At 38.9% G+C, this 24,969-nt stretch overlaps 1 protein-coding gene across 2 annotated transcripts; it reads right to left on the reverse strand.

The window, feature by feature from the left end:
- Positions 1 to 976: 976 nt before the first annotated feature.
- On the reverse strand, positions 977 to 24,793 carry swt1 (SWT1 RNA endoribonuclease homolog). Of its 2 annotated transcripts, XM_083911172.1 has the most exons (18): positions 24,780 to 24,793; positions 24,243 to 24,317; positions 23,432 to 23,500; positions 22,765 to 22,841; positions 21,598 to 22,642; positions 20,690 to 20,819; positions 20,171 to 20,272; positions 19,485 to 19,676; positions 18,304 to 18,397; positions 17,577 to 17,812; positions 17,052 to 17,200; positions 16,730 to 16,868; positions 14,303 to 14,442; positions 13,891 to 14,021; positions 13,488 to 13,634; positions 8,386 to 8,452; positions 8,176 to 8,243; positions 977 to 2,114 (listed from the first exon to the last, which is right to left on the reverse strand). In XM_083911172.1, exons 2-18 carry the CDS (start codon positions 24,306 to 24,308, stop codon positions 2,006 to 2,008), a joined length of 2,961 nt encoding a protein of 986 aa, XP_083767298.1. In that variant the 5' UTR covers positions 24,309 to 24,317; positions 24,780 to 24,793; the 3' UTR covers positions 977 to 2,005. The 2 variants fall into 2 exon arrangements, with proteins under 2 accessions (XP_083767298.1, XP_083767299.1); XM_083911173.1 differs by lacking the exon at positions 24,780 to 24,793 and having other exon boundaries at positions 22,765 to 22,832; positions 24,243 to 24,348.
- Positions 24,794 to 24,969: the final 176 nt, after the last annotated feature.

Below are 24,969 nucleotides of genomic sequence, written 5' to 3' on the forward strand. Positions count from 1 at the left end.
CAAGTTGGCCTCTGATAATCTCTGCTGACACACCTGACAGTTGCATCTTTAAAAAGGCAGCAGATAGGCCATGTGTTACAGGAAGCATGGACTTAATACGTTGACACCAATGAGTCTGTACCCTTATGTAGGTTGATGTTCAGCCACAGGCTTCCTGTTGGCTTTGGACTTATACAACCCTTGGAGGACAGAAAGTGAACCAAAGAAATATCAAATTCAAAAAAGTAAAGTCAGAATCTCTTGTAAAAGTTGTAATGTGATTATACAGTATCTGAAGAGGAAAAGGGCTCACTTTAGCTCAAGGTGAACTTATAAATTACAAGTAGTTCCTTTGGCACAGACTGCTCTGGCATGAAAATGGTTTAAATTTAGTAATGAAGGCATTCAGTGCACACTCTGATAAATTATTATGTGGGAATCTGGAACAAAAAGTGAAGGTTGGAGTCGAACATTGAACAAAATGTTCAATAACTGCAGCGTCTCTCTAGCATCCAACACTGCAATAAGCTAATGAGGCATTAAGTTTGGTGACTTCAGAACATCCTTTGCCCTTGTTTCCGGTCCTCTCCCTGTACTCCATACACCTGCGTGATGTCTGATGCTTTAGCCTCGGGTGTCACAGCAGGCGTAATCTCAGCCTGTCTGCTGGCGTCACCTGAGCTCTAATGCTCTCACGCTGAGGCTATCAATCACAGCACACATACCGTACTGCACAGGTGAGCCCCTCCTAAAAACGGCTGGAAACACCACAAGTAAAGCAGTTGTAAGCAAATGATGCGAATAAGAAAAAAGAAATCTCAAAAAATCTTTTAATTTATGGTCATAACTCTCATTTAACTATTTTACATAAAATATATTTTCAAATTATTTACAATACTACTTAAAAAGAAATCAACAAAAACTAGCAAAGGCTGAAAACTCACAAACTTTCAAACTAGACTATTAAAGACTTCATCATTTAAGATTATGCGTGGCAACCTCACCAATAGCTTTAAAGAAAGCCATTCGGTGTCAGCTTCTAACTGGGACTCTTGGACAGTCCGATTGGATAATCTGTTGGCTTTCGATAAATATTAATATTTTGAAAAGAAGCTCAAACGATAGTCAGGCATGTCCAACCTTCCTCTGAAACCAAAACTAGTCATTTTACATTTTTGTTTTTTGTACGGATTAAACAAACAAGATGAAACCTGTTTATCAGTGAGCTGGATTTTGTTACCTTTGGACAGAGCCGGACTTGTTTGCCCCTGCTACCAGTCTTTATGCTAAGCTAACCATCTCCTCATTCTGTTCATCTAACTCTCAGCAAGAAAGCAAATAAGCATATTCTCAAAAATGTTTTACTTTTCCTTTGAGCCCAGTGAACTGAAACTTTTGGTGGGTTGTGAACAGACATTAAGATATAGTTAACTGTAGTCATTAAAAAAAAAAAAAGCTGTCTGTCAGTTATAACAGTGGGCCGAGGGGTGCACCCTAAACTTTAGACAGGGTTGCATCATCACACATTCATATGGTCCAGAAATATCACCAAATAAATATCTCAAACTCTGCACCATCTAAAAAACTGTGTTTCAAAAGCAAATATAAATGTTTCAATTATAAAAACGAAAGCCAGCTCGATTTAGAATGTCGCTTTTAACAAAATAATACAATTTGTTATGTCCATAAATGTTTATAGACTTACTGAAATTAAATATAAAAAGATGAAAAATCACTGCTCAACTGTGATTTGGATATGGAACCAGGTAATGGCCAGATACAGAAAATATAATATCTGCTTAACAAATGTATTGCCCTTTAGAATGATGGAGACCATCCATAGACATCCATTCATTTAGGGAGACAGAACAATGTGTGATTTTTACACTTGGAAATTAAAACAGGTGAACCAGAGGCAGTGTGAGCAGACATCCCTTCCAATTTCAGTTTTTACTTCAAGTAAAGGATATAAGTTTATTCTGCGTGTCTGCTTGGTTGATGCGCAGACTCCCTGATTCTGATCCACTCAGGGTGGTGATGTGCTAAAGCTGATGTGTTGACATGTGGTCCCAACACAACGATCCAGGACCTCTTTTAGCTCCATTAACTGGTTCCCTCCAACTTTCAGCTTCTCCCTGGGGATACAGGTAAAGAGGTCAATTAGATACAGACAGGACAGTGCGCTTGACAAATAGACAGACTTATGGGTGATGGGGTCCTACTGTACATGAACGCAAACATTTCAGCTGAAGTTGGAACTCTGTCATTTTCTTTTGTCTTTTGTTGCAATCGATTTAAAGTGGATGGAACTCTGCTTCCATGCACTAATTTGCGTGAAGCAATATTCAACTGTAAATCTTGTAAGAACTAAAGATAATAACTAATAACTCCCTGTTATAGAGCCCTTTAGGTGTGCTAAGCTTTGTCACAAGAATGTTGTGTTTGGCACACATTCACTGGTATAGAGAGATGTTTACATGTGCATGTTTTTGATTTTGAATCAGAGAATTCTGCTGTCCTATTTGTGGTTTTAATAAAATCCAAAGCCAAAGTTGGTTTAGCTTATATACCCTATTTTAGTTCAGAGTAGTATAAGCAACAAAATGTTTGAAACATCACAATCAATCCAATCCAATCCAGTGGAGAATTGTACAACTTCACTTTGTACTATATCCAGATGACTGGATAACTCCATGCAGACATATTTTTGAGTTAACTTCCTATGTGCTGCTCATGTTCAGCACAGAACGTCCGTAACAGACAAAAGAGCTTCTGTGAAGGCTGCAGCTTCCACAAGCCCTGGGTCTTAATGACAGCTATTTCTGCACACTTTTCTCCAGCTGAATCACATTTTTCTGCTTACTACACGACATGCATCCACGTAGCTACAAATGCACAGACAGAACGCATAACCAGTCTTTACAGTGAGCACAAACACATTCGAAAATTGTCTGTTAGGGTCTTGGCAACGGCTGCCTAGCAGCGGGGACACTGAGGGAGCTTGTTGCTTGTTTGTTTCCTCCTCTGCTTTGTTTCCATTGGAACGTTATGCAACTTCAGGGCGGAGAGAAGACGGAAAGAAAGAGCAGCCCCCTGTTTTCACCCGACACTCCATCCACTTCCCCCTCCTTTATCCAATAGTGCAGCTGTCTGTTTTCATAACATGTGGATATGGCAGGTTGTGGTTTCAACTCTCCACTCTTGTTTGGGTTTAGGCGACTCCCAGAATGTGTTGCTCTACTACTATGATCTAGTTTAACATTCCAGCATGCTCCATGGAAAGAGCGACTGTGTAAAAAGCTTCCCGTCAATGTGTTTACTCTGCTACAATTATGGATTTATTAGTGTGACGCAGTGGTCACATCAAACAGCATTGAGCTCTTGCAGGAAGGACCACTGAACGCGGTCGCACAAAATGACGCACTTGAGTTGTGCACAGAGTCACTGACCCAGATCGACAATGTATACACAAAGAGGGAGAGCTGTGCGGCGTCTGCATGTTACATAACAGCCTATATGTGTTTTATAGATAATTGATGGGTATCCCCGGGAGACAGCACTGAATTGGACAAAGAACCACATGATACGTTGAGATAACTGATTACTGTTCTCCTCAAACCAATCATATTAGGCTGCTATGGACACAAGATCATCTCCATGGTGACCAACTCGTGGTCTCCACAATCTACCGTTTGTTATCAGAACAGAAGGAAGAAAAAGGCTAAAATGTATGTATCATAATGTTTTGGGAAAGATTATTATTCGGTTATCTGTAAATATCAGCAGAACCCTTTTCATTTATTTTCTGGTTGCACATGCTTTGATATTTTCTCTTTATGCTGTTTACATTTACAGTGTTTGTCTTCTTCTATAGCTCTATTTCCACATTTAATTGTTGAAAATTAATTGAAAAACAAAAAGATTGAAGTGGTGAGTGTATGATCCATCTTCTCAAAACACACACAGCAGTTTCTCTTCTTTGTAACTTTTGAAGAAAAAGCACAGAAAACGAATCAATGTGAGGCTTTGGGCTTGCTTCAAATCAACTGTGTGCTGTTGGTTATAGTTTTGTGAAACAGCAGTACTATTTCCCCCCTGGGTTGTTCTGTTTGACTGAGTTACATAAAATGAATGTGTAAATATTAGAGGATAATGCCGAAAGGGGTGACTGCTCTAGATAAGGAGCCGGTGTTTAAGGTTGTGTGTCTGATTCAATGAATTATGAAAGAAGTGAAATGCAAGTTAAGCACTTATGGTGAAGCGTGACTTCACATACATACAATGTATGAGAGGTGATATCTTGCAACTGAGATATTTGTAACCACCTATCAGCTGTGATAAACACCAGTGATGCCGTTTTAAAACGCAACCCTGATGACACATCCACAGTTAAAAAGAACCCAGGTGTATCAAAGTTGGCGGTCAAAAAGCTCTACAAACAGCTGAACATCACCAGTGAAAATCCCAGACTGGAGCGTGCAGAGATGCATGATGTATGTATTCAAATATTTCTTGAAACAGAACCATTCCCACCCACTCTCTTATAAAACAGTAAAATGGAGATGGCATTCAGAAACTGGCTTATGTGAACACACAAGTGCAAGCATGTCTTTCCCAGCTCTTCCTACTAAACACATTAAAGCTACAGATAGACAGCTCAGTAAGAAATTACAAAACATTACAATAATTTGACTGACGCTTTTGTCCGAAGCGACTTACAATAAATAAATTCATCAACAATGAAGATAATACTCAAAAGTGCACGAATCATACAAGTACATAATCAAATAATCCATTTTAATATATGTATTTTATTGATTCATGGACCAAGGTGCAGTCTGAGCAGGTGAGTTTTCCGTCTGCAGCGGAAGGTGTGTAGAATTTCTGCTGTCTTGATGTCAATGGGGACCTTGTTCTGATTAAAAGGGCCGTATTAGGAAAAACTAGAAAAACGAGTGCCTACCAATCCACAAACAATGAAATAAGATAAACAGTCAGTTTTCTGTGGGCAGCCTGGCTCAGAAAACATGGGATTAGGCAAGCCATTCGGATTTGGATCCCCTTCCCTTGTTTAAAGCATCACTTTATTCACTGATATGAGTTAACCTGTCATGTGAAAACAGTCTCTTCAGACTATTTATTGTGATTTTACTTTGGTTTGGTCACGATAAAGTATTTTAATTTGTTTTTTTGCTAATGATTTATGAGTGCATTTACAATATTGTATTGGTTTTGGAACATAATTGGTATGGTGTATATAATAAAGTATAATGTATACTTTTTGATTTGTTTTTTATTATAAAGCCAACAGCCATTTGTTATCGAGACTGATAAGCAACACATTTCTTTAAAATCTTATCGGTGTTGAACTTGAGGCCCACTTGTGCTTGGAAGCTTTGAGCCAGTGACCGAACAGGCTTCTGGAAGGGGCCTCGCTAAGGCTTTATATAACGGATGACATCATACCACCACATTGAGCACCGAAATCAAATATTTAACACGGCAGATAATCCGTTCACTAAGTAAAAGGCCTACATCGCTTCACGGTGAATGTACCAAATTAAATATTTACAATCACAACACATTCAGCTTAACTATATCTCTCAGCAGTGACCTGTTGTAACGAAAGCTGGAGTGACGTGACTGGTTAAGTGCCTAAAAAAGCTCTTCCACCAAGTGACAAGGCAGATGCTGTCTTTAATACTGAACAAACCTTTAGTTTCATCATGGTCTTATGTCACTATTCTAAGCAAGAAAGGAACTTTTTTTTCTCTATGATCCTACTTGTTGGTTATGACAACACAATGATTGCTGCCAATACAACAACAACCACAGGACTAATCCAGAATGATCTCTTTCAAGTGACCGTGAGCTCAAAAAAATCACTTTTACTATTAGTAAAACTCAATAGCTTTTATGGGAGGTATGAAATCATCAGAAAGAGCTTCTGACAGACAGGCGGCGGCATTATGAGATGACACATAATGGCCGGAAAACAAATAATCTGTTGAAGACATAGAACTGTGGCTTGTTTCCATGGAAGCGGCTGGGTTCAACCTGCAGTTATAAATGTAGTCATGCACATGTTTAGCGTCTGAAGTATAGCATGATGGACCTGGAGAGAAAACGTGTGACATCCAACCAAGCTTTTGCAACAAAAACACACAACAAATAACACAAATCCTTACATCTAAGAAGCTGGAATCAGCATTAACTGATTTTCAAAAGGTTTAACTGATTTCAGCACTACAAAAGTTTTATAAGCATTTCAACTATACTATCTCTAACATTGAAATATACGTAAAACAGCATATTTGCACACAATGTCAGTGACACAGATGTTAACAAATCCAGACAACATCAGTTGTAGATTAAGCAAAAGTAGTGGCAGTTTATGTTTAACCACGTCATCCTACTAATGACAAGCAGTGAAAGCAGCCAAGAATAAGCAGGATCAGTAGGATAACTGTACTTGTATGTGTTAATAATTCAGTCTTAAGACAGGCAAGATAATCTTAGAGAAGCGGTATAAGTAAAGCCTGCGCTTAATGAGGGAATGAGAGAAAAGCTGAAGGTCAGTCCTGTACTCAGCCCTTCAGGCAGCTCTTCTTTTTCTCAAGCTGACTACAAACACCTCCTTCCAAAATAATTTTGAAATGAACAAAAATGACAAATAGGCCACAGGTTAAAATAAGCGGTTTAAGATAGATGACGTCGACAACAGCCCCGTGAAGTGACACGTGACTAACTTGGGCTGTAATCCTGGCCAAGCTTGGTAAGCCAACACTTCTTTTACTTTATGAGATTTTATGGCAGTCCCTTCAGGAGCGGTCCAGATACTGTTTAATCTCCGTGATTCAAATAAAGCCAAGTGTTCTTTTTTATTTATCTACAGTTCACACTGCCACATGTAAAGGAAATCCTAAGTGCATAACCAGCATTCATTTTTGTCCATGCAACAGATAAACCCTGACCCTACAAGTCAATGAGTGTCCAATTATGTTTCAACAACTAACAAAACAACTGATGTGGGATCCAGGTAACTGCATACAGGCCTTACAGTCCCATTATATGCCAGCCCCATGGATAATATGGTGTGTTACATAAGAACAAAGCTCTATTAAACAGTCCTTCAAAGAAAAATGTTAGTAACGAATGGCACAATTGTTTGGAAGTGTTGACATGACCACCGTTATTGTTAGAGCTCTGCTAGAGATATCTATGAGGAAGGCTACTATGAGGCTGGATAAACACAAACCTGCCTGGGCATGCTTCAACAAAGAGCACAGGAATTCTGAGAACTTGTCATCAAACATTCTCTATCTGGTCAGGGGAAAGTCTAAATGCATGCATCAAACTCAATGGGTACATGTCAAATCAGGGTGGTGCCGGATCTATTTCACTAGTTTTAATGGGCCTCTACCTCCAAAGGAAAGTGACAAAAAAACGAATTCTAGGCCTGTTCTGGCTTGTGGAACATGAAGAAAAGCTTAAAGCAAGTATACATTTATAATCATGAAAGATTTGAGATCAGCAATTAGAAGCGCAGACAACCAAATCAACCATGTTCTCTGCGCCCAGAGACGAAAAGAGCCAAGAACAACAAGGAAGTACAAAGGACTGGAATTACCCGCTAAATGACACAGACTTGCACAATCGAGGTGTGAGCATCGATTTGCAGGGGTTTGGACCTATATGTTTAATTAATTGTAATAATATAATATTAACTAAACTTAGAAGTAATAGATTAGCAACGGCTCTACCAGATTTGACACATACGAATCAAACAGGGTTTGAAAACAAGCAGAGCATAAATGTATCAGTGATGCTGAAAAAGCATTTGATTGTCTTGAGTTGTTTATCTGTTTAAAGTTTAAATCTTCTAGTTGAGATCATATATTTTGTAAAATTGTTATACAAATATCCCAAAGCTGAGATTCATGTAATACTTTACTGTATCAGGAATTTACATTGGAGAGGGGTACTAGACAGGGTTGCTGACTAAAAGAAATGATTAAAAAATGGTGAGATTCCAGCTGTAGCAACTGTGTGAGTTGAGTTAAGAAGTCCGTCTTATTTACCAGACAGAGATCAAACAGCAACCTTTTTGTGTATGTGTGTGTGTGTGTGTGTGTGTGTGTGTGTGTGTGTGTGTGTGTGTGTATGTGTGTGTGTGTGCGTGCGTGCGTGCCCTACCTGTACTCTTGTTGTGAGAAACACTCCAGGAGGTGATCGTCTGTCAGTTTGGAATCCACATCAACAATCTGAAACACAAGCACATGAGCAGAGCTAAAGATAACCAGGTCAAGTTGAGCTCAACATTAAGTCCACCTTGGCAGAAAAATATGAAATTGCTTTGACTAATGGCCCCTTTTTATTGCTCACAATAACTGAAATGGCACCAACCTTATTAGAGTGGATGATGCAGAACAGTGTCTGGACTTCCTCTAAACCAGGGGCTGAGGACAAGACACTGAGATGAACAGAAACACACATTTTAGAGGTGACCTCGAACGCATAATTTTGTCAGATTTTTTTCTACAGTGAATATGACCAAACAACCTTTTGTTTTTACCGCAGTATTTAATTGCAATCAATACGAATTCTTTATGGAATGCAGACACAGAAACACAAGCACACACCACTGTTAGTTAACTGCATTATAGAGCGCTGCCCTGAAGGCCTAGGATAAAAATAATGTAACAGACAAAAAGAGAGCTAGTAATGACAGAGAAGAATACGGAATAGAAAATGGTCCTTTGAGCAGAGAGCTAAATTATCCATAACTTGTGTCCACGGAAGAGAAAAATGAGGTAGTGGGAGACAAAGAGAGATAGCCTGTATGGACTGAGTCATAGCTCTGCTCAAACATGTGAAAATGAGCCTGGCTGTCTCCTAGGCAACAGTACTTGAGCAGCCAAACACTCACATGCATGTGCATAGATAAGCGCAAAGCTCAAAGATGCACACACCAAGTATTCAGATTCCTGCAGATACAGATACATAAAGTGTTTTGTAAAACATGAACCGTTGATGCAAAAAGGTATCGAACACATGTTATGTTTCTATTGTGTGCATGTGCATCAATCCATCCATTAGCTGTACTTGCATATCCTTTAGAGGGGGCGTGAGCCAATCCCAGCTGACATTGGATTAGAGGTGGAGTGTGTAATCATTATTTACAACTATTATTAATGATCTGGTAGTAGCAAACAACATCTATTTGAAGTATTATTTTCCTTTAGTCAGATATTTAAGTAAAGTGTAGTTGAAAATAAAATGAACTCAATGTGCTTCACACCGCAGGGGAAATCGGACCACACATACCTGAACAACTTCCACATATTTTTAGAGAGAGAGAGAGAGAGAGAGAGAGAGAGAGAGAGAGAGAGAGAGAGAGAGAGAGAGAGAGAGAGAGAGAGAGAGAGAGAGAGAGAGAGAGAGAGAGAGAGAGAGAGAGAGAGAGAGAGAGAGAGAGAGAGAGAGAGAGAGAGAGAGAGAGAGAGGATGCATGCAGTTGTGGTAGAACTTGTTCAGAGGAGTAAACTTCTGATTGTGCCCTTAGGATATGAGTGTCAGAATGAGTTTGATTAATAAGTTCCACATGCTAATAAAACAAGTATTATCATTATTACTGAGTGATGTTTGAAGACCCTGTTCCTCCTGATGAACATCAATCAAAGACCTACAAATGTTCTGTCTGTAACTTGACATCGTCAACAGAAAAATGATAAAGATCGCCTGACGCTCCAACACACATAGCAAGTACATGCCATGAAAGCAAAACATGCACCTTTGAAACATGACAAAACACCTGACAGTGAAGTACCACAATACTACTCATACTATTGCTACTACTACTACAGATTATTATTATAGAGCTGCAATGATTAATAAATTAATTTACAACATTTAATCATTTTGAGTCTTTTTTTTTTTATCCAAACTCTCTGATTTCAGTTCCTCAAATGTGAATATTTTTTCTGGTTTCTTTCCTTCTCTATGACAGTACACTGAATATATTTATATATATAAGTTGTGGACAAAAAAGACATTTGAAGACGTCAACATCTTTGGCTTTAGGATACAGTGATCAAGATCTTTCACCATTTTCTGACATTTGTTAGACAAGAAGATTATCAACTTATTGATTGACACTGAGTAATTGTTGGTTGCAACCCTGATTAATAATAACCTTTATTTGCATAGGACTTAATATAAAACAATGAAATAGACAATAATGTTTGAATAACCAGGCAAGCATAAGGAAAAAGGTGGAATAAACGTACACCGTACCCTACTCTCAATGTCAAGAATAAAGGACAGCACAACTCAATAGTTAAGAATAAAAAATAAACCTCAAAATTAAAGGAGAAATTACAAGATTACGAGATTACGTTTTTAAAGGTGGTTTAAAAGAAGATACTGATGTATCAGGCAGGGAGCGCGGGCGGGTCGTTCTTTAGCAGAGGAGCCAAAAACAAACTGGCAAACACAATAAACAGGGGAGCAATAGGGGCCTAGAGGGTTGAAGTGGTAATAAAGTGCACTTGGATCAAATACTTAAGAGTTTAGTGGGGTATGATCTGAGAGGGCTGTTTGGGCTTTTATAGCCACTGAGCTGAGAAAACACTGCAATATTGTTTCCTTCTCCTAATGTTACATTGATAAATGTTAAAAAAAATCAAACTTTTATTGAAGTTAAAATATTACTATCTATCGTCACTAATTTTAATTGATTGTACAGGCTCTGAACTTTAAGATGTTTCCTGTATAAAGCAACATGTTACAGATTTAGAGGAGAGCACAGCCGACAGAGATAACTGGGATGGCAGGATTAAGAAGCACAGCCATTTAACTGCAGTGTGAGAGAATCGCTAAACAGATGAGTGAAGAGCTGACATGGTTGAGGTATTGATTGAACAAACTTAGTGAAGCTTCAAGAGTTTTGATTTTTTTAAAAGGTTATTTTCAGAAGCATGTCACAAACCAAAGTATTCTCTAATGCTTTTGTAGGAGTTCAGAGTGACACCTGGATGAAACAGAAGGATCAGCAGACACTTTGCTCTTTGGGTGTCAGGAGGAGTTTATTGTTCGATGCCCTCAAAGAGACCCAAATGTCACAGTGAATCCCATCCAGGGAATAAATAATGTAACAACTCCTGACTAGACCTTATATTTGTTTGATGTTGGGATGTTTTATGTGTGTGTATGTATGCGTATGTGTGTGTGTGCACAAGAGAGTGATATAGTAATACATAGGACAGATATTATATAAAGACTTGCGTAACCAAATTATCAAAGTCTTTCTAATGTAGTTATATTAATGGATCTGAAAGAGTTCTTAATTGTGCCATGTTTTCCCAAATCATCACCAACTTACAGGAACCAAGTTGACTGCAAGTGACTGATGTCAGCTTGAGAAACAGCAAATCAAAGACGACAGAAGAAGAGCACAAAAGCCATAAAGAGCTTAACTGGTATGTCATCTGGCAGTGGCATCAATTCTTTATGATGGAAATTTCTCATTGCACTCAACCACTCAGCTTCTTGCCCCCCTTTGTGATAACCACTGTGACTGCAGGATTATGTGTTCAAATATGTGTGAAATGTAGAAAAGTGCAAATATTTTCAAATGCCTGAGTTTACACGGAGAGAAAGCCTACAGGGCAGGAGGTGAAGACTTCCCAGGGATAAATATTAGCATTTTTTCTTCTCGAAGGCACTGTGAGAAACTCAACAGTGCTACAGTGTCGCGCTTTCTGGTGCGTAATGGGAAAGGTGATAAGGCAAAGCTACAAGGTCAAGCAGATTAACACTACATGCCAAATAGGGCCTGGGAGCTCAGAGAACATAACCAGGACATAGGAAGGCGTAGTCTGTTTACAGACAGGTGAAGGACAGTTGAAAGGGGCATGAGGAAGGTTTATAAGCCCTGTTCGGACAGGATTAGTTTAATGTGGGGTAAAATAGTCTTACCTCATATAAATGGTCAATTTGCACAGGATTAAGAAACGCCTATATTGTACCAGAGGTGGTAGGGGTTATTCTATTTACACACTACGTCACCTTCCTGTCGCCATGTGCATGCTACATATGTAGCTTCCTGATAGCACAAAACTAAGTAAATACATATTATATATATATTTCTCCAGGCTGCTGCTGGTGAGGCTGATTAAACATAACTGAGCTTAATCAGCTCCAGGATAAAGTGATCCTGGGTGTCCCCTCTCTCTTCTTGTTCTGTGTGGTGTGTTGGCAGGCAAGTGACTAGTGTTTCCTGGTACCCGTGTGATCGGATCGGCCTTTGTGTGGCAAGCCCGCGCTTGTTTACATTTTTGCAGGACTGTCCCCTGTGTTATCTGCCTTGTTGTTCCATTAATAAATTGTAAATATTGTTTTGCCAAGAAGGTTATCCCATCCCTCCTTCCATCAAACGCAACATCAACGGTTACTCCCTTTGAAATATCAGGAACGAAGAAAAGACTTCAATTTATTCTCATGCTCAGGATCTAAACCCAACAATCTGCATAGTGTATGGATTCAGCCATGCCAGTCAAGTTAAACTTTTGTATATGTGGCATAGATGCAACAGAAAGTCAGAGATTATGCCATTTCAGTTTTGCAGTAACAATTTCTTTTACCACTCGGGGGCAGCAGAAATTAGCTGTAAACACAACACTGACATATCATCTTTTCAGCTGATATGGTGAACTTATGAGCAGATAGTTCCTATTTACACATCCAGCAACACTATCGTCCATTTGGTCACCTGGGGAATGCAAGTCAAAAGGGCTTTTCACACAGAAATCCAACAACAGCTCCGCAAAGCTCATTTTCGGTCGTTCACACAGACCAAGCAAAGGTGCCGCCCCAGTTGTGATTTCGCACAGAAAGTCGGCTTCTAGTGTGTGTGTGAGCCGATCTGCACCGTTAATCAACCACTCCAAGCATACCTGAAAGACCAAACTTGCAACTTTATACATTATAGTTGCACAATTTTCAGTAGATAGAAAGACAGAGACGGACTGCAGCACTGCAGCAACCGCACGTGTATTTGAGAAAGGGAGAGAGACAAGAGAGACAAGAGATGGTTTTCCCATTCCCACAGCCGTCAGAACGTGCTATTGCTCTGTGACTAACTCCGCTGACGGCTCAGAGGTGCAACAGTCCCCTCCATTCCATCTGCGTGCCTTTCACACAGCCGGTAGGTTGTAAGATGCTTAATATTCACCCTCCTTTTAGTTCTGATTTCGGTCTCTACCATCTCCTCAGGGAAATAGGGGTTGTTTGGCTGCTAATTGTACCGCAATGTTCACCAGCAAGTAGCTAACTGCTGGGTAGGTGGTGTGCAATTGTTTTTTAGAGTATTTGCGCTGGAAAAAACAGCCTACTGGCTGAAAACAACACTATGAGAGCAGTGAGAGTAAAATTGCAAAATAATAAAATTGACACAGATGATATCATGGTTAACAGGCAGCGAAGCCGAAAGTCTGGCGGTATGATACCTGCTGAAGGCTTGAAGCAGCTGTGAGACCATGGAGGACAGTTTGTGCAAACAGACCATGGCGTCCTGTGGTGGCGGAGGACCTCCCACTGTCTGAGCACTCTGCATGGTGTGAGGGTCAAATCCCAGAGCTTGGAACACTTCCAAGCTGAAACATGACAGAAAAAATTACTTTAGGGGTCAGTGGAATGGAATAAAAAACAAAATAAATATATAAAAATAAACCAAAGTGTTGTTTTTGTTCCTGTTAATGTTCTCCCTTTTTTCCTCTAACTGGACAGAACGGTGTCTTCTTACAGCAGGAAACAACAACTTTTAACTCCAGATAAAACACATAATTCTCAAATGTTCTCTGCAGTATAATATCCCCAGCACTGCATCATTAAAATCCCTGTTACACCCACCTTAGTTGACACACATTAGACCAGATGTTCTCAAACAGGGTCCACACTTCCTGGTGAGAGACCGAAGCAGCTGAGGGTTGTTTGTCTTCATCGTCATCATTCATGACAACATCAGAAGCAGGAGATTCCCACTACAAAGGCACGCACACATACATATATAGCTATAAAAAACCGACAGTGTCAAATAAAAAGCTGTGTTCAATATTAAAACACATCCCACTGTCTGGGTAATTATAGTTTTGGTAATCATTCTAAATGAGAATAGATTTCCCCATAGTGCTATCTGGTTCAAACACAATATACAACACATACAGGTTATAAAAATAGCTTTATGTATTTCTGTGCTTCCAAACCACCAAAGCTGCGAATGCATGAAGTACACTCAAACCTCAAACTTGCTCCTATAGCTGACCTGAGGATGTAGCTTATTGTATAGGTTGTCCATTATGGAGATGGCACTGGGAACACGGCTTGAACTTTTCCCAAACACTTTCACAAGCGCCATAGCTTCTTGGAGGGCTGCTGATGTAGCGCTACAGTCGGCTGTTTTACCTGAGAAAACACATGATAGATATGACCCATCAGATGTGTGCCAATAAACGCACAGAAAAGAAATAAAAGGTGCCGTTCTCTTTGGTACACCTGGACAAAGTGTGAGAAGAACTGTTATGAACATAAAAATGGGAAACAAAAGATCCAGGCGCTGAGACATTGTGGCCATAAAAAAGTCAGCTCAGAGTGACTGTGAGCGTGTCTGTGTATGTGTCTTATGTCCAGATCAGTTCTGAAACTTTTGCTATACTTAATACGTGAAAGGACATTGTATGGACTTGTTTCTGTGGGGCAAGGTTTCATAATCAAGCAATTTCTCATTGACTCCCATGCAGCAAAATTAAACGTTTTTAAGGCCTGGTACAAAAAAACACATCCTGTCTGTATGATTAGGTCCTATCTCCATGACAACACTGAGGGGTGTGGATTTTTTTGTACCAGGCTAGTTTTTATTTGATTGGAGGTTAAGTTGGAGTAACAGCTAGACTCTGGCCCTCACTTCGCCTCAGAGGTATACTTCCGCCAGACAGACGTATCTCCCTCTCCCCAACGTCACATACATGCCCTTTTTTGGTAAGAGGAAATGAGGCGGAGTCAAAGTCTTACAAGATGGTGGCTCAAATAGGTGAGTACGATTGAATAAAGTGGAGAGAACAGACCTCGACGGGTATGCTACGTCCATTGTTTATACAGTCTCTGGTTTTGACCCATCACTTGGACCTGTAAGGGTATCAGACTGTGTCGTCATAAATCTACTGAGCCTTTTGACTGATGACACCGTCTTCTAGCCCTGACTTCACGTTCCTTTAAGCAAATCTAACTCCAGCCTAAAAATTCAGCTTTTGTCACTTTTTTAGCAGGCTATAAAATGTCTATCCTCACAAGTGTAGCTACAACTGACTAGACACACTCGCAGCCTGCTTAAGAGAGAACAGAAAAAAAATGAATGCAGTACTTTTCCACTCCTAGATTTGATCAGGGCCTCACATACAGTTCATCCCTCCTTCCTTTCCTCCTCCTCCTCCTCCCCCTCACCTTACTCTCATAGTCCTGGCACAGAGCCAGGCTGCGTGGTACCAAGAAATTCAGAATCATGTTAGTGTACCAAGGATACACAGAGCAAGGTCAAAACCCAATTGTTTTAGCTATTAACATTCTTGGATGGATTAAAAATGATTGTGCCGCTGTTTTGGCAGTGCCCCCACCACACAGGTGGACAGAGAGATTGAATGCGATGCAGAGACACACACACAAAAACGCATGCACACATTCAGCACTGTAAGCATAATCTAATTAGATCTAGTGATGAGATCCAGAGCATGAAGTGCTGCAGTGGACAACTCAGCATCTTTCTGACACACATTTGAGTGTCTTGTTTTTGCAGATGACCTAATTCTGGATGTAGTTCTGTGGGGTTCTAGCGCAGTGCAGGGCAGACCACGTCATAGCCCAGCAGAGTAAGCATTTTTATAGAGGATGACTCAGTACACCACTGTCCGGAGAAACTCTGCTTACAATATTGTTACAGTGGAACAAAGAAAATCTCTGCATTTAGAAACCTCTGGGAGCTCAGCTTGGTGGTTTTTCACTGATGTGAAAAGTTATGCTCTCGCATCTCATGTAGTATATCAAGTTTTTTTTGTTTGTTTTTTCTTCAAAATCCATTATTCACATTGAAAGGAAGATTAAAATCAGGTCCTAGGAAACTGGTATTCCTAATCCCAGCAACAGAGAAAATGCCAAATAAAACAATGTAACTGCACACGTCAGCCATATTAGAAATCACAGCTTATGGCGACACAGCTAAAAATAAAAGCTAATTTCTAAACTGCCTTGATTTATCAGTCTTAACAATATGGAATACTGAATGTTCATTTTCTTACTGAGATACATATTCATTTTCACAATACTTTCTGTGTTAATTTGGTTACATTTACATTACACAACTGTAACTGGGTGTAAAGCCATTTGGACTTTGGCCAAGACAGACAGGTAAAGACAACTACCTGATCAGATGATCTACTATCTGTTGGTTTTATCTTTTCTATTCTAGCTGTTATTACACATGTAGACTTGTTCAGATAACATTGAGGAAAGTGCCAGTGTTGCAAACAAGGATCCTGACAAAAACCCCAAGACTGTACTAGAAATCTTTACCAGGGGGTAAAATATAAAATAAATAATTTAAAAAAAAATCTGTTTTTGTTAAATTAAAAAAACAACAAAAACACATGCTCATTTAACCACTCCAATACAGAATAGCCCTGCCTCACTTCTACCTTCATACCTGCATTGAAGAAGTTGATGAGGTTTAAAACAGTTTGAAGATTACTCCGCGGGGCAACATGCCCAAAGACAGCAATCCAGTGCTTTTTCAAACAGTGCAGAACATCTTGAAGAGTCCAGGGTGGTTTCCGATAAACTATCTGTTAACAGAAAAAAACAAAACACAATAAACAATAGCCAACAGGAAAAATATACGTATAGAGAATAACAGATGACTGAACCAAATACATGCCTTTAAAGCACTTTATGAATACAAGACATTAGTCTACGTTTTAAATGCATTTAGAAACAGTAATTATATAAGGTTTAAAACACAATTGTACCTCTAGCCAGAGCTCTTCGTAAGCGGCCTTCATCTCTACCTCCAACACATCAGATAGCACCTCTCGCAGGCAGTCTCCTAGTTCAGAAACACAGCTAAGGTCCCATTTTGTCTTTTCTTCATCCTCTCTTCTGCTCAGTCGCTTTCCATCTGTGATCGATGGCATACATGCATATTAAATATGAGTAGATATGCAAATAAACATAATGCAGGACAGCAATTATTCTGTACATGAGATCAGGTGCATATGCAGGAGCATATAACAGCACGAAATACACACTAGGTAATATGGGAGCTGTTTCATGGCAAACGCACCTTCCAGTGTGTGTGTTTTTGTGTGTGTTAAACTGCTAAAATGTCACCTGAATTGAACACAGTTGGACTTTAAGTGAGCAAAAGAAAACAAGAAAATTAGAAGTGTTGGAAGACATGCATGGACGGTATGAGCTGTTAATTATTACATCATGATGGAGTATGGTTAGTAGCTTCCTGCTTTGCAAAAAGCACACATGAATCCCTGGCTCACCTTTCGCTTCGACAGAAACGCCTGCTCTTTCTTGACCGTGTGGCTGGACTTGTGTATAGCTCCTGCTGTGCACTGTTGATAAGACTTGAGGGCTGATGTGAGGAGGTACAGGAGTCTTTATGTTTTGCAGAGGATAAAAGCCATGTCTGGATCCTTCGACCTCTGCCTCCAAATCACTCTGGCTGAGGGCCTTCACCCCACTCAGGAGGGCCTTGCTGCATAGGTTCTTATCATTACTAAAGAGGAAAGAGGGGATATCATGTTTTTTTTTTTTTTTGGGCAAGTGTATATGGCAGTGATAACACAAACAACATTAAGACATCTATTTTACAGCAGCCTGGAGGTTTGGTGGCAGAAAGATCTGACCTGTTGCTGTACAACACTAATTGAATGTCTGCCCACTAACTTCACCTTTAATTTAGCTAAATTATCAATAACAGTGTCTGGAAACAGTGGCAACCAGAGAAATAGGTCAAAAGGAAAAATAGGTGAAACAATAAAATGTCCACCTGACTATGTAAGCCACAAAAAAAAAAAACCCTGGACTAAACTCTCCCTGCTCAGCACATCTATTCTTGCCCAATTACTCTGTCTGGCCCTCTCTTTCTCTCATCCTAACTGGAACTATCTGGCTGGACCCACTCACAGTCACATGCATGTGCATTATTTGCAGAGGACACAGACTCTGCAGCAACAGCAGTATATCATAGGGGGAGGGGGAACTCACGTGCATAGAATGTGAGCACACTCTGGGTACAGACTCTGGTATTGCAGGCAGCACTGCAGCACCCTGTCATCATTATTCTCGGCATTCAACCCATCTGGGGACAAGTAGGCACAATGAGAAAGGGAGTGGAAGACAAGAGTGACTGAGAGAAACCTTAAAGTCTGTACAAGGATCAAGACAAAATTATAAATTCATGACACCTATAGCTCATGGTAAGCTTGTTACCACAATGAACAACAGTGTCTTTTTTCTCTTTAAGACTTGGGTTAAGATTCAAAGATAAAGAACAAAAGATGGAAATTACAGGCCTATGTCAAGAGATGCACTACATACTTGTCCTAAATACTTACAAAGAGTGAACAATATCTCTGCAAATCTCCTTAATCAAAAGTCTTTTTGAAAAGATCCCCATAACACTGTAGAAAAATTCAAGTGTGACCAATATTACATGCAGCTTAGAAGTGGGTTACCTTACGCATGGGTGAAACCTGCACTTGAGCAAATGTATTTTATGTTGATGAATTCTGGACCAGCTAAATGATAGTGCCACCTAGTGTTTTTGTTAGAGTTAGGCAGAGATGCATGGTATCTCTGTTGTCGTGTATGTTATTACTTATTCTAAAGGTAGAAAATCTTTATAGAAGTGCATTTATGCAATAGTGTCAATAGTCATCAAGGTTAGTTACTCATCGAGTAACAGGCTTATCTCCCACATTTCAAACACCATGCTTGATAATAAACTTCCAAAACACTGGCTTTGATTGCAAACACATCTCAACATAATAATTTAGAAGTCAATAAACAGGCTCTAACAGAACTCAAATATCTACAACAAATCCCACAAGGGCTGGAGTATTAATATGAATGACAGATTATTCTAGTGTGATGCTTTTATCAGAAATGTTGCTCTTTTATTTATTTATTTATTTTGCCTGCAATTTCTGTAATGGTTGTGTGTGTGCTCTTTTGTAACCAAGGGTGACATCTACAGTATATAAGCCTGCTCGGCCATCATGTCTTTCCTCTAAGATAACACCCAACAGTCCCCAGTAGAAATCTGATATAGGATAATGGAGACAATAACCACTCTTAACATTAAGGTTCCATATTTGGTTGTAGTAAATTAGTACTAATTTAAACGGCTTGAAAGGTTCCATATTTTTGCTTAAATCAGCGCTCACTTCTGCTCTCAGTGGCCTGCTGCATAGACTGCCCCCAGAGGTGAGGTTCCCGGCTCTTCAAAGAGTTGTAAATGTAGGAGATGGCAGGAGTTGCCAGGTGGGCCACAGAACCTGACAGGCGATTCCCCCTTTTCAGGGAATCTAGCTCCTGAAGCACTACCCAGGGGATCAGGACTATAGGGAATCCCAGGGCTAAGAGAACAAGAAAAGGAGAGAAAGCAGGCAGTGATGACTCCATATTTCATAACATGAGTACATTAAATCAATGCTAGAAGTAAATCCCGGAAATGTGAAAATCATACTTACAATCATACATAAAAAAATCTAAAAATCTCCCAATGATAATGTCCATTTTATTGATTTAGCAATGATTTTTTTTTCTTTAAGAGCAGATAATGTGGTCCTGCCCCTCAAGTGTGCTATGATTATTGTATCAGGACTTGACATTCACCCTAAAATATTACTGAATTAATTAAAATGACAGGGGAAATGTAAGTGAAACTAATAAGGGCAAATACCAAAAATAAACAAAGAGGGCCAAGGACAAGTACACATTTATTGCTTCTTTCTATTGGAAATGACAAACTAACTCAATATCTTTTATAAGGCCATGTTATATCTTATATATTATATAAAATATGAAATAACCATAAATATTAATAAAGTATTAAAATCGTTTTAAACACCTCCAAGGCCATGAGATGGGATCTTTTTCACATAATCCAGGTGACTGAGGAGAATGTTGGTGTCCAAAACAACGATTAGGTCTTGCTGAGGAGGTTGTTTACCTGTAAAGAGACAAGTTTATATAGTGAATTATTACCAACTGAAAAAAACAAATCAAATCAGACATAACAATTGCAGTGTAGGTAATGTGAATGTTACAGGTCTGAATTATATTAGAATTAAACAGGATTTTGGGATAACTCTATTATGTGATCTGTGAAGAATCTAACTTGAGCTGAATATCTTCAATCTTGCTGTAATGTAACTTGATAGTGTCATTCTGAGACAAATTATGTATCATGCTTTAGGTAAATCACATTAAACGTGAGGCCATTACAAGGCATACATTTTTTAATTTAACTTAACGTTCCCGGAAATCTGATACTATATTCCACAATGATGCCACAAGAATTCACATTTTACACCTATGACAAAAACACAACATTTCAAGCATATCCCAGCAAAACAATAAAACATACAGTGTGTATCTGCAGCTCCCTCTTCTGGTGGGTCTATGTCCATACAGGTCAGTTCTCCATAGCTTTGCATTACATTTAACTCCAATCTCTTTTCAGAACGTGCAAGATGGAGCTCTTCAACCACTTGGATCTATTTTAAAAACAAACAAAATACAAACATCATCTCTGCCATTCTGAACCACTCCTATATGTTATTGGGCGTTGCTACAATTGTTAGAACATATGCATATAATATATTTTATGTAACTGAAATGTTTAGCTCATTGCAAAGAGTTGTGAGTTCAGAGACATATTGGGTAGTGAAGGAGTGAAAAGGTCAAACACCATGAGACCAGGTACTGCTTGTGTAAAAATGTTAGCAAGTGTTGATGATACAGAATAACTCATGAGATACAAACAGTGTCGGCCTTGGACACAAATTGCTTGAGGCAGCACAAAAGGACAATTGTTTCAACCACAAAGGATTCAACCCTAGCGTGTGTACATGTGAAGATAACAGCCTGCTGGAGGCGAAGAGAGGTATTACAAAAAGAATAGGGATATGCTAGGAGACACACAAAGTGAGAAGGGAGAGGCTATGTGTGGCTGATGCAGTGTCTGTGGTAAGGTCGAGGTAGAAGATACACCTGTGGAATCGCAGATCTGTGAGATGTATGCATGATCCTCGGTTAGCTAAATGACTGACTCATTGGTTTTACTTCACACTAAAGATGTAATTCCTTCAACATAGCAAATCCAATCTAATGAATATGCAGGATCAATTAGATAAATTGGAGTTGGATAGATTGAAGGAGTTTGGAGGTGATACCGAACAATTGCAACAACAAAATACTGATTGAATTCAATATGAGCTGACTTAATAACAAACACTGACTTGTTCAGATTAAGTGAATGGTGCTTTTTTTTACCTGGTCATACCACGGCTCAGTGACGGTATGAGACGTAGCTGGGAGTTGGCCTGACAGAGATGACCTCTTATCTTGTCCTTCAGCTGAAACACTCGGAGTAACATCCAAACAAATGTGAGCTTCTTGGACAGTTTCCTGTTTGGAGTTGCTCCTTGAGGCACCAGAGTCTGAAAGCTCAGTTCCAGTTTTGAAATTTCTGTTTGAAGAACTAGCATCCTTACTCTCATCGGTGCTATCTAATGGCATTGGTTGAGCCTTTTTTTGTATCTTGAAATTAAGAGGCACAGGTAATGCGACAGAGCATATTTGTGTCTGAGCAGATGATGACTTAGCGTTCTTATGGGACACTGACTTCCATGAGGTTGAAATGAAACCCTTCCCCACATAGGAGCTACTAACTGAGGTAGTCTGCTTGGCGGAAGTGGAGGAATGAAAGGCAGAGGGTGTTTTTGCTTCTGTACACAGGTTCCTTTTGACTCGATTTTCTTGATGCCTTCTGCACATCTTCTCAAACACTTCTGTTCTCCTTTTCCACTGAGAGTCCTTGGAGACGAAGGAGGTATTGCTTGGTTCCTTGGTCTTACTATCATTTCCTGTCCTTGGTGGTTCCTCAGCTCTGCACTTCCTGTTAAGTACACTCTGTTCTTTCTGTTCGGCAGAAACCAAACTGGGAGTCATTAGCTGCTTTTTTAATTTGTATGCCCGTCTCTGGGAAGACTTTTCATCTAAACTGCCTTTAGATGTACTGTCTGTCTTCTGAGTCACTGCATCTGCATTTTTTAAGGGTTTTGAGGGTCCCCTTTCCACAGTCTTACTACCACTGACAGTATTATGTTTCCCTGAAATGTCCTTTTTTGCTTTACTAGAGCCTTGGGATGGTCCAACGACACTTTTGGTTTTTAAACATTCTTCTTCCTTATAAACAGGTTTGTGGTCTGTTGTTTGGGTTTCTGCCAGTCTATAGACAGGCTTTTTGATATCGCGACTGCTTTGGGAAACATCTTTAACGGTAGCAGAAGTACAATTTTCCTGTTTGGCTGCACGGCTACATGTAGAAGAACAGAAGAAACAACACAGTCAGAGATAATTAACAAACATACTAATCAATTGAATGAACTATAAAAACAACATTCATTTGTTTTTAAAGTCAAGTATACGGTTTCTAACCTCTCCCGACGTTTTACACTTTCTTTCCTCTTCTTGTCACTTTTGTAGTTTTCGGTAACATGTTGTGTCTTGGATGCCTGAAAACATGAAAAGAAAATATTAAATCTCTTATTAACAGATTATTGTGAGTACAGACTTGACCCTTGATGACAGACAATTTGGGGTGGGTAATATGACGATAAAAAAGTATATAAATATACAGTATAAATATACACATATATATCGCTGAAACAATTAGTTGATTCTGCGATATTGTGTTTTTTTGTTGTTGTAGGCAAATGTAAATTAGTCTGAAGTCAGAGATTTTCCTATGGCATTTATGGAAGCTATTCCCTTAATAACCTAACTCTGGTGTAGTTTATTTGTCTGCAAATCAATGAGGACTTTTTAATAACAATATTACATTTTTATATGCTAGCTTTACTTTTTGCATGAATGTGATGAAGCACTTAAATTGTTTGGTAATTTGCTGGACTGAAGCCCAAACAGACAGTCCTCGTTACTTTATCTCTGGCATTAACAATTGCTCAAATGATTTCCCACAACTTTATGTGGTATTACCGTATATCACAATATAATATTGTGATGATAAAAAAAACTGTGAAATATAGTATTTTATACAAATTGACAGACCAGCAATAAAAGTTAACACTGTTTGCCTTCTTACCTTCTCATCTTCATCACTGGAGGAGGACAACTTCTTGTGCTTTCTCTTTTTTGACTTTTTAGACATTCCCTATGAATGTAATATTGAAAAATACAGTAGATCTTCAGTGACCATAGGAAATCCTTACAACGACAATACATTTTGATCCACTTTCTTTGGCATAAATAAGACAGGAAAAGTGTTCCTTAACCATGTCTATTTTTCACAGAAATAAACTAATCTTAATGAGGAACCATGAAAACAAATTTGAAATTGTATTGAAAATATGTCTACAAGGCTACATTTTCTAAATGTGTCGCACAGACTAACTGTCTACATATAATACTAGACTATTGTCTGCATAAATAAATATATCACTGAAACAATTAGTGGATTCTGCAATATTTTGACTGAAAATTATTCTGCAACAATTCTAGTATTTTTGTTGATGTAGGCCTTCATAACAATGTAAATAAGTCTGAAGTCAGAGATTTTACTATGACGTTTATTCTGTGGTAGCTATTCCCTTAATAACTTATCTATGTTGTAGTCTATTTGTTTGCAAATTATTGAGGACTGTATTATGACAATATCACATTTTTATATGATTTCTTTTTTTTTTTTTTGATTAATTTGGTGAAGCACTTAAATTGTTTGGTTATTTGCTGGACTTAAGCCCAAACAGACAGTCCTGGTTTACTTTATCCTTAGCATTAACAATTACTCAAATTATTTCCCACAACTTTATGTGATATTATATCACAATAGAATATTGCGATGAAAACATTGAAATATAGTATTTTATACAAATTGACACTGTTTGCCTTCTTACCTTCTCATCTTCATCACTGGAGGAGGACAGCTTCTTGTGCTTTCTCTTTTTCGACTTCTTAGACATTTCCTATAACTGTAATATTGAAAAATACAGTAGATCTTCAGTGACCATCTCGGTATAAATAAGACAGGAAAAGTGCTCTTTAGCCATGTCTCATTTTCACAGAATTAAACTAATCTTAATGAGGAACTACGGAAACAAATTTTAAATTGTATTGGAAGCATCTCTACAAGGCTACGTTTTCAAAATGTGTCACACAAACTATCTATGTAATACTAAATTAATGTCTAAGGAAATACAATTGAATATAAAGAGTTGAGCTGGTTGTTAGATACAAAATACACGACCAAAGGCTCAAGTAAATGTTACTTATTAAAGATGGCGCTGGTTAGAAACAACAAACCCGCTACAGTAAATGCTAATTCACTTCTTTAGTGTCTGAAACGTGTGCGTGCATTAATTCAGTGGAATAAAACACGTCCACTAGGAATGAATACGTAGATATTATATTCACAGTAATGTAAGTAGACTTACCGATGAAAACATCCGCTGCTTTTCCGCCTCTTTCTTCTTCTACTACTTTTTAACTTCTTCCGGTTGCCACATTACCGCCGCACACAGGACTGGAGGGGGCATCTGCGCTCTTGGACGCTGTTCTTGTGGTAAATACACAGTTGTTGTTGTTGTTGTTGTTGTTGTTGTTGTTTTGTGTTGTGTATGTGAA

This window comes from Echiichthys vipera (genome assembly GCF_963691815.1).
Source record: "Echiichthys vipera genome assembly, chromosome: 3".
Lineage (NCBI taxonomy): Eukaryota > Metazoa > Chordata > Actinopteri > Perciformes > Trachinidae > Echiichthys > Echiichthys vipera.

Coding starts and splice junctions, on each gene's coding strand:
- swt1 (XM_083911172.1), bottom strand. CDS start 24,308: ATGTCTAAGAAGTCGAAAAAGAGAAAGCACAAGAAGCTGTCCTCCTCC. Junction 20,273..20,689: donor GGGAGCTGCAGATACACACT/GTATGTTTTATT, acceptor GTCTCTTTACAG/GTAAACAACCTCCTCAGCAA. Junction 18,398..19,484: donor GCAGGCCACTGAGAGCAGAA/GTGAGCGCTGAT, acceptor ACTTGTCCCCAG/ATGGGTTGAATGCCGAGAAT.